The 15,239-nt window shown below is 39.1% G+C and overlaps 1 protein-coding gene across 4 annotated transcripts in view; it reads right to left on the bottom strand.

Moving 5' to 3' along the window:
• Positions 1–8,325: 8,325 nt before the first annotated feature.
• STX11 (syntaxin 11) overlaps positions 8,326–15,239 on the bottom strand; it is a 69,545-nt gene continuing 62,631 nt past the window's right edge. For all 4 annotated transcript variants that reach the window (XM_019744503.3, XM_074333682.2, XM_019744502.3 and 1 more), the window contains one exon: positions 8,326–10,693. In XM_019744503.3, coding sequence (XP_019600062.1) covers positions 9,825–10,693 — 869 coding nt within the window. In that variant the 3' untranslated portion in view covers positions 8,326–9,824. The remainder of the gene's footprint in view (positions 10,694–15,239) is intronic.

The following is a 15,239-nucleotide window of genomic DNA, read 5'->3' on the forward strand; positions in this document are numbered from 1 at the left end:
TCCTTGTGTTTACTTTAAATTTCTCATTTTTCCTTAAGAATATTGATTTTACTTTGTGTTTTTGGCAAATAATAAATATGATTGGGGAAATGGCAGTGAAGAAAGAAAGGCCACATGCTCTGTCCCCACAGGCATCACACCAAGGAGAGGGACAATCTAACAAAAGGCAGGGTCTTCCTGCAGCCACTCAGGATGGGGTCTCAGCCTAAATTGGTTAAGTATTAAAAGGCAGGGTTAACTTAAAAAATGTCAAACAAGGGCACACTCAGATTGTATATCATGTATATGTTAGGTGACCAGATAATTTACATCCATTCCCAGACCCTTGTGAAAGTGAAAGAAAGAGCTATTCAAAATTGTGCTGGGACAACAGGCTGCAAGAACCTGGTCTCGGGCAACTTACATATATAAAATGAATGTGTATGCAAGTTTAAACTAAAATTAATATCAGCTCTGTGCTTAATAGACATTTATTGAATGAACAATCACATTAAGGATTATGTAAATATAAACGTAAATCAAAGCACAATTCCTGATGTGTGAAATACTTTCTTGTTGGGCCCATTAGGACAAATCCAAACAGGAAATTGTAGCTGCCTTCCCAGCTCAAGAATCTGGTATGCATTTTGGATAACATTAACCACACAATAGCTCACAACTACTCATTTTGTTTTAGTAAGTACCGACAGCAATTCTTTAATATCACTGAGTTGTGGACAGAGAGGATAGAACTGAATGAAGGTCCTTCTGGCATCTTGCCTCTAGATCTGGGAGGAAAATGATTCCATTGACTGAAGGAGGGCCACAGCAGAAAGAACAGAATCTGCGTTTGAGGAACCTGTGGGACCTTCACGAAGAGAGGTCAAGTAGACGGAATATAAAAATCTGGAGTTCAGGTGAGAAATCTATGCTAAACAGAAAGAGTGTTGAGTAAATGGCTCAGGCAAATGCCACCACTGTCACAGGGTACAGGCCAGAACCATAGGGTGGGGGGGCTGCCTCAGGACGATGCCTATGGAATCTCTTGTCATCCCATGGTATTCTCGGGCAAGACCCAGCTGGATACATGATTGAGCTGACACTTACTACTCAAAAACTATAGTTTTCAAAGGTGAAAAGAACAGTGTTGCAAACAGAAGAAAAAGAGTCTAGCTTGGGTGCCAGCGGCTCAGAGAGGTTGTCCATTCATGCCAACAGCAGCTGGGTACCTTGTGTAAAGTTGAGACTGTGTGTTTGCTTCTTGTCAGGCAAACTAAAGAGAGCTGCCGGTGTCATCATCGGTCAGTCTTCTCCACAGAGGTTTGGAAGTTATCACTGGCAGGTAGGAAGCCATGGGATGGATGAGGTCACCTACAAAGAATGTACGGAGAAGAAAGAGTCGAGGACAAAATCCTTGGCCATTTCACATGTCAGTGTGTGGGCTAATTTATTTGACCCAAGAACCTGAAGAATATTTGAGATGACACTGTGTTTTTATGCTACCAAACACTAGGGAGCAGTAATTTCCCTCCCCCTTTTTCTTAGTTGCCTTAACCACACCTGGTGATTTATTACAACTATGTGGTGTGCAAGTATAGCTATGGAGAAGGCAAATACTGCCAACCAAGCCTACACCAGGAATGTGGTCTTCGGCAAATTCAGCCTCTTTCTTCTGTCAAATAAATCAGAGGAGTTGGTAATATAAATCATGGAAGTTTCCTTTCATTTTGTTTTGTTTTGTTTTGTTTTTGCAGTATACTTTAAGGAGGGAATTCAGTTGTCCAGTTGCAACGTGGTACACCTTTAATTACAGAAGTTTTTATTTGAGGTGTAAACTGTAGTATCTACTATTTTTAAGACCCTGTGAAAAATTTGAAAATGGAAATATCTATATCTATATCTATATCTATATCTATATCTATCTATATCTATCTACACACAGAGGGTGCCAAAAGATGTATACACATTTTAAGAAAGGAAAAAACTGTATTAAAATTGTAATACTCAATACATACCAATAACAAAAGATGAATACAAGTCATGTTTGACTTCTGCAATTGCAAGAGGTGCTCAAAGTGGTTACCATGTGTAATTTTAGTGAGAAGAGATGCAACTTTGGCTACTAAAGCTGTGATTTCCTTTTGGACATGAGAACTTTCTGCAAAGTTACTTCAGATATTGATAATGGCTCATGCAGGTACCAAACACAAGAAGCTACCCTGTGGATGAGGTCCAGCATTAAAAGAGCAGGTATTTTTTTTTCAGTTTCCCAGAAGCTTTACTTTCTCCTGGGTAAGTGCATGTTTTAATATCTTACCACTTAGTAACATTTCTTGTTTGACAGGTTTCTTCCATGAACCAGATGACAACGTGCAGTTGAAGATTATGAAGAGAATCCATGTTACCTCATCTATGACCTTTTAAAGCAGCACTAGACCAGGGTAAACCACAGGGCAGGGCAAATGAATAAACTAGTTCAACATTCCTAGCCATCAGAGAAATTCCTGACTTTGTCACGTAGAGACTAATTTATTTATTTTTTTTTATCAAGGGGTAACATTCCATGTATATCCTCTCTGCCCACTGCAGACTCTTTTCTTGATTTGGTCCACAGCCATGTTTCGAGAGTTGGAGCCCCAGCTGCTGGCAGCTAGCTGGGAGGCACCTGGGGCCACGCAGCAGTACATCTGCAGGTCAGCTTCAGCTGAGAGAGAGAACTGGGGCCTTGCAGCCCAGCTGAGCTCCCAGCTCAAAGAAACACCAGTTTAGGGTCCTCCATTTTCTCCTTGGTCTTCAACTCCTACAGGGGAAGAAATGGCCTTGCAGTTATTTCTCTGCACAATACACATGCAATTGAATATTTTGGTATTGAATAAGCATTACGATCCCTAAGGAGTTTGTACTGTGTGTGGAAGGGGAGGGGTAGCCCGACAGACTTGGGAGAATGGACTGAGGCATCTCATTTCATCCTCCTATATAGAGACCTCAGTGTTTGAGGACAATTTAGGACGGATGCCCAAAGTCACCGCCCTGAAACACAGCCTTTATGATGAGGAGCAGGGAGCTAGGTACTTTACACAAACGACCCTCCTAGATGCCGTCATATATATATATATATATATATATATATATATATATATATATATATATATATATATATCCTAAGCCAATGAGTTTTTTCCAAAATTTAAAAAATAATCTTTATTTTACATGGCTGGAAGAATAAAAAAGAATAAAAAAGAAAGAATATCCTCTCTAGCTAAAACTTAGTGTTACGACTTTCTTTGTATCCAAGAGGAGTAATAAGGTAGAGAGTGGTCTTACAGGCCAGTCTTGCTGGCTTCAGATCCTGTGACTCAGAACTTCCTTCTCTCACTGTGAGGCCCTTTCAGATTGACGATTCTCTTGGATGATCTGCTTCTCCCCAAGCAGCTTTTTCTCCAATCCCATCTCTCTTCCTCTCACCAAGTCCCACCCCTGGGTCAGGCTTCCAAGACACTGTCCCCACTCTGGGCCCAGCACCCAGCCCAGACCCTCGACTGTGATAGGGGGAGACTAGACATTGGGCTTGATGCTGTAAAACAAACACATTAAACAAAGGTATACAAAAAGTCACTCAGAACAGAAAACAACTTCTGAATAGCTCTATTTCTGCATTTAAACCACAAACATTTGAATACCCTTGAAATAAAAGATACTATGCAAAATGCTAACATCAAAAACCAAATAAGAGGGGTTACCCTTAAAAATCAAAAAGCAATCTAGCAGAGGAAGCACAGGTTGCTTAGTGAAGCAGGGAGGGACGATGCTGGCCAAGAGAATGAAGCTCACCACGGCGCCAGCATGATTGCTGCACTCTGAAACCCGTGCATGCCCATGGAGACCACACTTCCCATGGCTTTCCCCACCAAACACTGCACACAGCAGGCTTATGCCTAGGAAGCAATGGAGCCTCTGAAGGCTGACTTTGCCTCAAGGACTTCCCCACGGCTTTGCAAAATCCTTTTAGATTGCACAGCAGTCTAGAAGGCTTCCATTCTTCCTCCTCTTTCACGGACACTGATGTCAGCCTCGCCCAGATCAGAATGCTCTCAGCCTGATCAGGCTCCCTCCCCATTTTCTATCATAGGCATTTACCGTAATAAAACCGTCACACAGTTTAGTCTCTTTCTAGTTGGCTTCTCAGAGGACCCAGACTAACAAGGAGACAAGGCCCAGGTAGAGAAAGTGGCCCAGGTAGAGAAACAGCCTGAAGGAAAGGCCAGATCTGAACAAGAAAGAGAACACAATGAAAAGTAGGAGGGATGAGGCAGAAGCAGTAGGTGAGGCCTTGGTCAGGCTCACTGAGGAGCTGGCATTTTATCCCAGCAGCAATGGGTAACCAGAAAAAGGTTTTTCGCAGATGAATGGATGAATGGATAAACAAAATGTAGTATATACATAAACAACGTAAGACTATTTAGCCTTCAAAAAGGAAATCCTGTCACAAGCTACAACATGGATTACTATGAGGACATGATGCTGAGTGAAATAAGCCAGTGACAAAAAGACCAACACTGTATGATTCCACTTGTATGAGGTATGTAGTCAAATTCTCAGAGACGGAAAGTAGAATGATGGTTGCCAGGGGCTGAGGGGAGGGGGGAATGGGGAGTTGTTTAATGAGTACAGAGTTTCAGTTTTGCACGATGGAAAGAGATCGGTTGCACAACAATGCGAATGTACTTAACACTACCGAACTGCGTACTTTAAAATGGTTAAGATGGTAACTTTAATGTTATGTGTACTTAACCACAATTTAAAAAAACAAACTGTAATGACAAAGAGAGAGAGAGAGAGAGAGAGAGAGAGAGAGAGAGAGAGAGAAAGAGAAGGAAAGAAAGAGTATAGAGATTGGACTTAAGGGGCATGACTGGAGGACAGAGACCAGTTGAAAGCTGCTGAAATAATGCAGGCAAGAGAGGACGATCCAAGCTGGGGAAGTGGCAGTGGGGTGAGAGAAGTGCACCAATTCCAGGAGAGACAATGTGGGAGAGAGACAGGAGGCAGCAGCAAGGGTGTTGGTTTGGTCAGTGGGGTAGAAAGTGGTGGATGATGCCATTTGCGAGACGGGTAAACAGGAGCTACTCGGTGGGCGGTGATGGTGGGTTCCATAGCATCAGAAGCACTGGGGCCTCAGCCTGTGAACTTTAGTCTATGCCGATAATACTCATTCCTTCTTGCCTTCTTTCCCTGCCTCGCTCCATCATAGATTTATGGTGGCTTAGAACATCTCCCCAAGTGTGGGTAACCTAGGATCTGCAGGAGGTAACAGGCAACAGGGGCATATAACCACATTGATGGAAAAATACAAAGATCCTGGCATAGAAACAGAAACACACACACACACTACATGTGATTTTCTGTTTGGGATACCTAGACTGGGCACATGAAAATAGCTGGGCCTATTTGGAAGAAAAAAAAAAAAAGTATATATATATATATATATATATATATATATATATATATACACACACACACATATATATACACACACATATATATACACACACATATATATACACACACATATATATACATATATATCTTCTTATCTCATATATATATACATCTTATACACACAAACATATATGCATATATGTGTGTGTGTGTGTATATATATATATATATATACATATATATATATATATTTTAATATGCTCTGCTATTTTTACCCACTAAAATATGGGATTCTGGGATACAGAGGGAGGACTACGTCTAAAGAGTCAGCTATAGGACCATGAAAATGTAGAGATATAGATTAGGAAAAATGGAAGAGGTCCAAGAAGTAGCTAAGGATGCTTGCAATTAAAATGGGGTATAAAGAATAATTTTAAACATCAAGAATTTAAAAATGATAGTGTTGGAACTTGTCTCTCATCTGTCAGGGTATCACTGGTTTTAAAGCATCCTATGTAGTCTTACCCAGATGATCATGTCGGAAAGCCTTCTTTCTTACTGTAAATACATAATCTTTACAACAAAAGCTTCCAGTGTATAAAGACACCTTGTCTATTCTTTATTATAACACATGTTGGTAATAAAGATATTCAATAGTTATATGATGGTGAAGTTGCATTCTAGATTGTATCCATTTTCCATTTCTAAAGCCCCATTTTATTAACTGCAATGATTTCCAATTTTGCTATCGAAAGCAAGTCAACTGTTCCTCTGATTACAACTGGAATTTTCAAACTATCATCTTGATTACCAATAAGTGAATTGCATGCTGCAGATACAGATACCTTGCTTATTTCAAAGAGAAGCGTAGAAATATGTCTGATAGTAAAAAATAGAATGATAGGATTTATACATAAAACTTAAGACTACAGTTACCCTACTTTATTATTTTTAAGCTATACACAATCTTCAATAGTTCCTGTCAAGACAGGAACTTTATATTGTAGATCATGAAAAATATTTGCATATGACATTTAACTGACTTTTAACTATAAAGCATTAGAATAGTTTTTCAATAAATACAAAGCACTGGCACAAGAAGAACGCTGTTCTTTTTCTAAGTCATTGTCTTGAAAGGACAGATACTCCCATGATGTCACAGTTCAAACATTTTTAAATTATTGATCGGCTTTTTAAAAATTGTAATTCAGATTATCCTGGATACAGATGCATCCAAGGTGAGCATCTTTCCTACTCTGGTATTTCTGGAGTTGTCACCATCTATCCGCTGTGGTTTTGGCTGTAAGCGTTGGCATTTGGCTAGCTGGAAGAAGTCACTGCGTAGGTTGAAACAGGTTTAAAAGATTTCTACCTTCAGCTCCTGAAGGCTCTATTGTTTTTTGTGGTGGGTTCTTGCACTTCATACACTAAATGACATTAATGTATGAATTTTGCATATGTGCCGCCAAGTCTTCTTCTTGCCCAAAATCACTCTCCAGAGTTTGCCAAGAGAGCATTATGGGGCCGGGTACAGCAAACTCGACAGCATCTTTTGGTGGCGCTGGAGAACTCTTTCCTAAAGAAAAAGCCAGCGTGTCACCCACAGCTTGGTGTGGCAGTCAGAGCCAAGAAGGGCTTTGGGGAAACAGGGCAGGATATGGGAAAAGCCAACTGATCCCTTCCCTTGGGTCTCCTGTGACCCGGCCTCCACAGCTGACCTACTTCTGGGGCTTCCTGGCTCACAGCTTGGGAAGAATCAGGGGAAAGCACTTGCCAAATTGAGCAGAACAGCTGCTTCTGGCTTAACTGTTCTTGGAATGGAACATCTCCTTTTTTTTTTTTTTCAGACTATGTTTGGCTATAAGAAGGAATAGAAATGCCATGGTGAAAATAGGTTTTTCATTATAGGGGGAAAAAACACCCTAATAGTCAAAGAAGATAGGGTCTTGATTTCTTTATTCCACATATTAAAGACTATTAACAGAAGAGTAAGCATTTATTTTTCCTCAGAAGTTAATAACTATTCATTTACTTAAGTAACAGCTCTCTCAGTCTACAAGAAAGTTGCATAATAACAATAATGATCATTGTGCTTCGCATGTGCCAGGGGCTGTTCTAAGTTCTTCTACATATTTAGTCATTTCCTTCTTAAAACAACTCTGTCCGGTAGGTCCTATTGTATGCATTTTACAGATGAGGAAACTGAGGCACAGATAGTCAAGTTAAGTAGTGTGCCAAGTCATATGGCTAGCATGAGGCAGAGTCAGCATTTAAACCAGGAAACTCGGGTCCTGAATCTGTGCTCTCACCCACTATAACACACCTAGATGTTCACTAAAAAGCAGGAAAAATTCTTGCCTTTTTATAGGCAAAAATTCACTAATCTCTAAGTATATCAAAGGACAGTTTTTACCTAATTCTCCAATGGAAATATGGGGAATTTTAAAAATATTATACACAGAGCCTGCAAATTCCTTTACTTTCATGAATGGTTCTAAGCAAAGAAAATGTTTTATGGGTTTAAACAAGTCAAATGCATGAACTATTCTCTCTTGTGGAAACTAGCTGGCGGTCTCTATGTACAATATCTCTTCTCTACCAGGAAGACATAGCAATGGAGCTATGTGAAGACTTTTTTTTTTTTTTTTTTTTTTTTTTAAGGAGAAAGGAATTAGGTCAAATTAGATCAAAGGTGAAACATCCCTGGAGTTAGCTGAGAAAGAAATTGGGAGAAATATGAGAAGAATCCAATGGGACTTGGTTTCCACAATTCTCATATTTAACCATGAAATTAAAATTAGGTGCAGGGCTAGATTATCACGGTCATAAGAAAATTAGTCACTGAGTTCCAAACAGTTCACGCACTCTTCTTTCTACTCCCTTTAATATTTCACTGTCTGCAGGAACTGAAAATTCACTCATTTATTAAATAATGGATAGAAAAAGTTCAGCGTTGACTCAGAAGACAGGAAACATGGTAAACGTGGGTAAGGGCATTACAACGTTTGCAAATGAAACCAAATCTCCAAAACATGATGATTTTACTAAACTACTGTAACTTAGAAGAGAAAGGAAGACACCCCCATGTGATTTTTTTCATTTTTTCCTTCTCTATTCAGAATTCCATCCAGATGTTTTGCAGCCTTAAGCAGCCAGTAGAAGAATTTTTTAAAACAACAGTTGAAAAAGTAAACTGACCAAGATTTAAATGGTCAAGACACAAATACATAAAAGGGATATTTATAATGTAACATTTATTAAACTAACTTGAAAAACAGGATTATTTTATTTTAAATTACTCCATTTCAATACATGAAAGGAATGGTCCACAGTGAAACAAAAGTAATATTTCCAAGAATGTTATTTTGTTATCACTAGCTCTGTATGCATTTTCAACCTTTGACATCTGTCATTATCAGTACAACCAACAGAGTTGTTCAAAATAAAGTTTTGACTCAAACTGGACTGGAGATACAGATGAGAGTGAGATAAACTCAAAACTAGAAAACCAACACTAATAACCAGTAAAAGTGTTTTGCTTTATTTACAAAAGTAAAGCTAAAACCAATTAGTCATTATGTACACTATTAGTTAATATTAGTACTTCACATTTACATATATATGTGCATTCATAATAATCAGGTAAAAAAGGTAAATTTTAAATTATTTTTATTTATGAAAAAAATATAAAAATGTGACTGATACATCCTTCGAGTGCTCATTCAATATTCAGTGCTTAAAAATATTTGGAAAAAAATTCCAAAATATGTTTTCATAGAAGATAGTATAAGTGAAGACGTAAGGAAAAAATGAGTGTTAAATGTGATTTAGTAAGTAGGGGAGATGAGCAGAAAGAAGTTATACATCTAGGCAGGAATCACACAGCACAAACCAGATGAAGAATCAGAAATGAAAGATGTACAATTTTTCCCAAGGCCAATTTCACGTGAAACCGAACACAACCAAGGCACTTTCAGGACAGCGCAAATGAACTGAAGTTTTGCTAATGAGTGCACACTACTGGCCAATGCGGAACTGACTTCCTCCCAGAATGTCATGCGGAAACATGTCTTGGACATTTATACTACAACCCGCTGTATAACATCAGTTCTTTATTTGTCTTCCATTAAGGGCGCAAGTGCACAATGTGCCGCTTCATGACCTCACACAACTTCAGTCGGTATCTGCCCTTACTGAAGAGACATCGCACAGCATCACCCATCTTCCCAAGCATGGGCTGGGTTGAAATTCGTGGACCTGGAGTTTATTCTTTCTCTAAAGACTGAGATCCACAGGGATTGGGACAACTCACCCCAATGAAGAGGGCCCCCAAGTCTTTCCCAGTGCGCTTCCCCCCCCCCCCCCCATTCCCCTTGGGATGGCGCGTGACGGCCCAGGCCAGCCTGTTAGTTGAGGCAGGGGCAGCAGAAGCAGCAGATGGTCCGGCAGGGGTTCTTCTTCTTGTACTCCAGAGTCTTCTTCACGTGCGCCTTGGCCTGGCCGGTGTAGTCGAGGGTCTTCTCCACGTTGAACTCGATGACGTTCAGGGTTTCGGCCTGCTCCTCCACCAGCATGGCCATCTGCAGGAAGAGGTCGTGAATGTCGCGGATGCGGGTCTCGAGCCGCAGCAACTCGCGGTGACGACTCTCGATCTCGTTGAGGGCCGCCCGCGCACCCTTCACATCCGCCAGGAGGTTCTCGGAGAACACGTCCCACTTGCCCTGCTCGAACATGTCCTCTATCTGGTCGCCTGAGACGTCCTTGCCCATGATCTCCAGCTGGCGCTGAATGCGGATCTTGCAGTTGTCGCGTTGCTTCATCTCCGCCTGGTTGTACTCGTGCATGGCGCGCTGGAAGTTGCGGGTGAGCGCGCTGTACTGTGCGCGCGCGATGCGCGCCACCGCCGAGTGCGGGCCATGCTGGGCCTCCGCCTCCTCGCTCAGAACCTTCATGGCGCACAGCTTGCGGTGGATGCTCTCCCCGCGAGCCTTGATGTCCTTGGCAATTGAGTTGGTGTCTCGCTTGATGCTGCTGAGACGCCGCATGGACGTGAGGAAGCGGACGTTCTGCTTTCCCAGCCGCTTCACATCAACCATCAACTGCTGGTTTTCATACTGAAGGTCCTGGATATCTCGGTACAAGGACTCCAGGAGGTGGTCCGTCTCAAACTCGATGTCCTCGTGGGGAGAGTCAAGTTCAATATCCCCATCTGGGAAGTGCTGGTCATACTGCTTGGATAACTCCAGAAGGTCTGACAGCCGGTCCTTCATTTTGCCTGCAAGCAGAGATACTGAGGTTAAACTCCTCTGGTGAGAGTCAAATATTTGCACTGAGGGAACTGAAGCTTAAAATAAAGAAACATTCGGCTCACCACTCCCCAATTCTTTAGTCCTGGCTGTAGGTAAAAAATGCACTAAAAGAGCTAAATGTTCTATGGCATTTTGCTTACAAGTAAAGGAATAATGTGATTCAGGCATGAACACAGTTGTATTTTATAGCCTGTAGGCCTCTGCAATTCAATATTATAGGTGCCCAGAACTCAATCAGCAATTAAAAGCTTTAGAATGCACTGGGAACCAATCTCTTTTTCTTGCTTTAAGTTCTCCAATAATCACAAATCAATACAGACAGAAAAATGAAAAATAGTTAGAAAAGACTTGCAAAGATAAAGATTTTTAATAAAGAGAGTCAACTTTCAAGGCTTTCAGGCCAACTCTAACTGTTGTCTATTTTATGATGTGTGATCAAACAATACGGTGAATGTTGAAATAAAAAAAATGTATTACAGTAAAAGACACATTGTCATTAATCCCCCTCAAAATATTCCCTCTCACTTCGGATGCACTTATCCCATTGTTCTTGCCACTTTCTGAAGCAGTTCGGGAAGTCTTCTTTTGTGAATGTCTTTAGTGGTGTGTCATAGCTGCCTCAATGTCCTGAATCATTTTGACTTTGGGGAAGAGCCAGAAGTCACACGGTGCCAGATCCAGTGAATAAGGTGGATGAGGACACAGTGTAATGTTTTTATTTCACAGAAATTGCCACATACCAGAAACGATGTATGACACGGAGCGTTGTCATGATGGAGGATGGTTTACGGCACACTTTAAAACACACCTTCTCTCAATGATAGCTCACACCCAACTGACTGCACCGAACAAGCTGAAACTTGTCACATGCTGTTACTAAGGTTTGATGCACCGCTTCCAGTATTGAAGATCTCTGCCTTTTCAGTGGATGACACTCGGCAGCAGCATTCACCATATTTTGTGATCACAACAGAAAGTGTCCAGGTCACACATTGCTTCTGATACGGCAATTTCTGTCAAACAAAATATTATGGGGTGTCCTTCTCCACCTTATTCACTGGATCTGGCACCGTGCAACTTCTGGCTCTTCCCCAAAGTCAAAATGACCATGAAAGGTAAATGATTTTAATCAATTCAGGACATCAGGGCAGCTATGACAGTGCAACTAAAGACACTCACGAAAGAGGATTTCCAGAACTGCTTCAGAATGTGGCAAGCATCTCAGTCCTGTACATTAAACAGTTCTTAAAATAGTAGCATATAAATCATGGGTTAGTTTTTTTTTTTTTTCCTCTTAAAAATGTTATAAAAATAAAACATTTTTGAAGTAAAACAACAACAAAATACACAAAGACAAAAATCTAGTAAGGAAGTATAAAATCTGGAAGTTGAAATTTCCTTGCTCCTCTGCCCAGTATCACTGATACATACCTACTTCAGTACTTACAAACGTTTGAGGGGGAAAAAGCAAGATATATTCTAATAGAAGATATTAAAGGTGAAAGGGATAAAGAAACAGTTAAGTGTTTAATGTCATTTTAGTAAGTAGGAGAGACGAGCAGAAAGAATACATACACCTAGGCAGCAATCACATAGTATAGCACAGATAAAGAATCAGAAATGAAAAACAAACAGTTTTCCCCGAGGTACCAGTGGTAAGCATCCTTAACAAAGCTGCTTTAAAAAAAAAATTTTTTATATGGAAAATTTCAATCATACACAAGCCTAATAGCAATAATATAACACACTGCCATTTATCCATCACACAGCACCAATATTTACCCACTTTTAATGGCTTTTTGAAATAAGTTGGCAGCTCAAGTAGAATTTCCATGTTTTTATAAGGGTGGTTGTAATTTCCCTGCCTAGCAAGGCAAAATAATGTTCTCTATGCCCGTATTTTTTTTCCATAAGAGTAGCTAATATGTATCAGGTGCTTACTGTAATGCCAGTAACCAATTTCTAGGCACTTTTCATGTGATACCCTCTTTAATCTTCATACAGACTCCATGAAGTGGGCATTGGCATTATCAGAGTTAGCGAGCATAGGAAGATTAAGGAATTTACCCAAGGTCACCAGTAAGTGAACATTTGGGCTCCAGAGCACCCCACTAATCACTCAACTATCTTCAGCAAATGTATAAAAGTGAGTCATGAAGGACTCCACCATTAAACAAGGAAATACAAATGACACCACTGAGAACATTTTTTTTTTTTTTTTTGCCCTCCAAGTTGGCAGGAATTTCTTTTTAATTTAGTTTTTTAATTATAGCTGACATACAATATTATATTATTTTCAGGTGTACAAAATAGTGATTCAACATTTATGTATCTTACATATTGATCACTGTAAGTCTAGTAACCATCTGTCACCATAGCTATTATGATATTATTTACTGTATTTCCTATGCTGTACATTACACCCCCATGACTTGTTTCATAAGTCCCAGTTTGTATTTCTTAATCCCCTTCACATTTTTTGCCCAACCTCCTACCACCTTGCCATCTGGCAATCATCAGTTTGTTCTCTATATTTATGAATTTGTTTTATTTTGTTTGTTCATTTGTTGTTTTTTAGACTCCGTATAAGTAAAATCATATAGTATTTGTCATTCTCTACCTGACTTATTTCACTTAGCATAATACCTCCAACCATGGTCCAACCATGTTGTCATAAATGGCAAGATTTCATTTTCTTTACAGCTAAGTAAATATTTCATTGTATATATACCACATCTTCTTTATCCATTCATCTATCAATTGCCACCTAGGTTGCCTCCATATCTTGGCTATTGTAAATAAAGCTGCAGTTAACATATGTATATATATGTGTATATATATATATATATATATATATATATATATATATATATATACACATACATATGTGTGTGTGTGTATATATATATATATACACATATATATGTACATATATATATATATATATATTTTTTGAATTAATGTTTTTGATTTCTTTGGATGAATACCCAGAAGTGGAATTGCTGGGTCATATGGTAGTTCTATTTTTAATATTTTGAGGAATCTCCATACTGTTTTCCATAGTGGCTGTACCAGTGTACAATTCCAACAGTACATGAGGGTTCCCTTCCTCCACATCCTCACCAACACTTATTTTTTGTTGTCTTTTTTATAATAGCAGTTCTGACAGGTGTGAGGTGATATCTCATTGTAGTTTTGATTTGCATTACCCTGATTAGTGACGTTGAACATCTTTTCATGTGTTTATTGGCCATTTGTATGTCTTCTTTGGAGAAATGTCTATTCAGGTCCTCTGCCAACTTTTAAAATTGGATTGTTTTTGTGATGTTGAGTTGTATGAGTTTTTTATATGTCTTGATATTAAACCCTTATCGGATATATCGTTTGCAAATATCTTCTCCAATTCAGTAAGTTGCCTTTTTGTTTTGTTGATGGTTTCCTTCACAGTGCAAAAACTTTGTAGTTTGATGTCATCTCATTTGTTTATTTTTGGTTTTGTTGCCTTTGTCCTAGGAGACATATCCAAAAAACTATTGCTAAGACCAATGTCAAAGAGTTTACTGCCCATGTTTTGTTCTAAGAGTTTTATGGTATTAGGTCTTACATTTAACTCTTTAATCCGTTTTGAGTTTATTTTTGTATACAACAGTGTAAGAAAGTAGTCTAATTTCATTCTTTTCTGTATGGTTGTCCACTTTTCCCAACACCATTTATTGAAGACACTGTCTTTACCCAATTGCATATTCTTGCCTGCTTTGTCATAGATTAATTGACCATATAAGCATAGGTTTATTTCTGGGTTCTCTGTTTTTGTGCCCATGCCATACTTGTTTGATTACCGTAATTTTATAGTATAGTTTGAAACCAGGGAGCATGATACCTTCCACTTTGTTCTCTCTCAATATTGCTTTAGCTATTCAGGGTCTTTTGTAATTCCAAACAAATTTTACAATTATTTGTTTTAATTCCGTGAAAAATACTGTTGCAATTTTGATAGGAATCGCACTGAATCTGTACATTGCTTTGGGCAATATGGACTTTTTAACAATATTGATTCTTCCAATCCACGCACAAAATGTCTTTCCATTTATTGGTGAGATGTTTTTTCTTTTCTCTATTTTATTTTTACTTCTGGATTTTTCTTTCCTGCTTAAAGAAGTCCCTTTAATATTTTTCATAGTGCAGGCTTAGTGGTGATGAACTTCTTTAGCTTTTGCTTGTCTGGGAAACTATTTCTCCTTCAGTTCTGAATAATGACCTATTTTCAGTTGGCTTTTTTCCTTTCATCACTTTGAATATATTATGCCATTCGTTTCTGGCCTGCAGTTTCTGTTGAAAAATCAGCTGATAATGTTATGGGGGAATCCGTTGTCTATAACTACCATTTTTCCCCGAAAATAAGACCTAGCCGGACTATCAGCTCTAACGCGTCTTTTGGAGCAAAGATTAATGTAAGACCTGGTCTTATTTTAATATAAGACCAGTTCTATATAATATAATATAATATAATAT

Source organism: Rhinolophus sinicus, chromosome 2 (assembly GCF_057876585.1).
Source record: "Rhinolophus sinicus isolate RSI-liver-muscle chromosome 2, RSI-T2T, whole genome shotgun sequence".
Classification (NCBI taxonomy): Eukaryota; Metazoa; Chordata; class Mammalia; order Chiroptera; family Rhinolophidae; genus Rhinolophus; species Rhinolophus sinicus.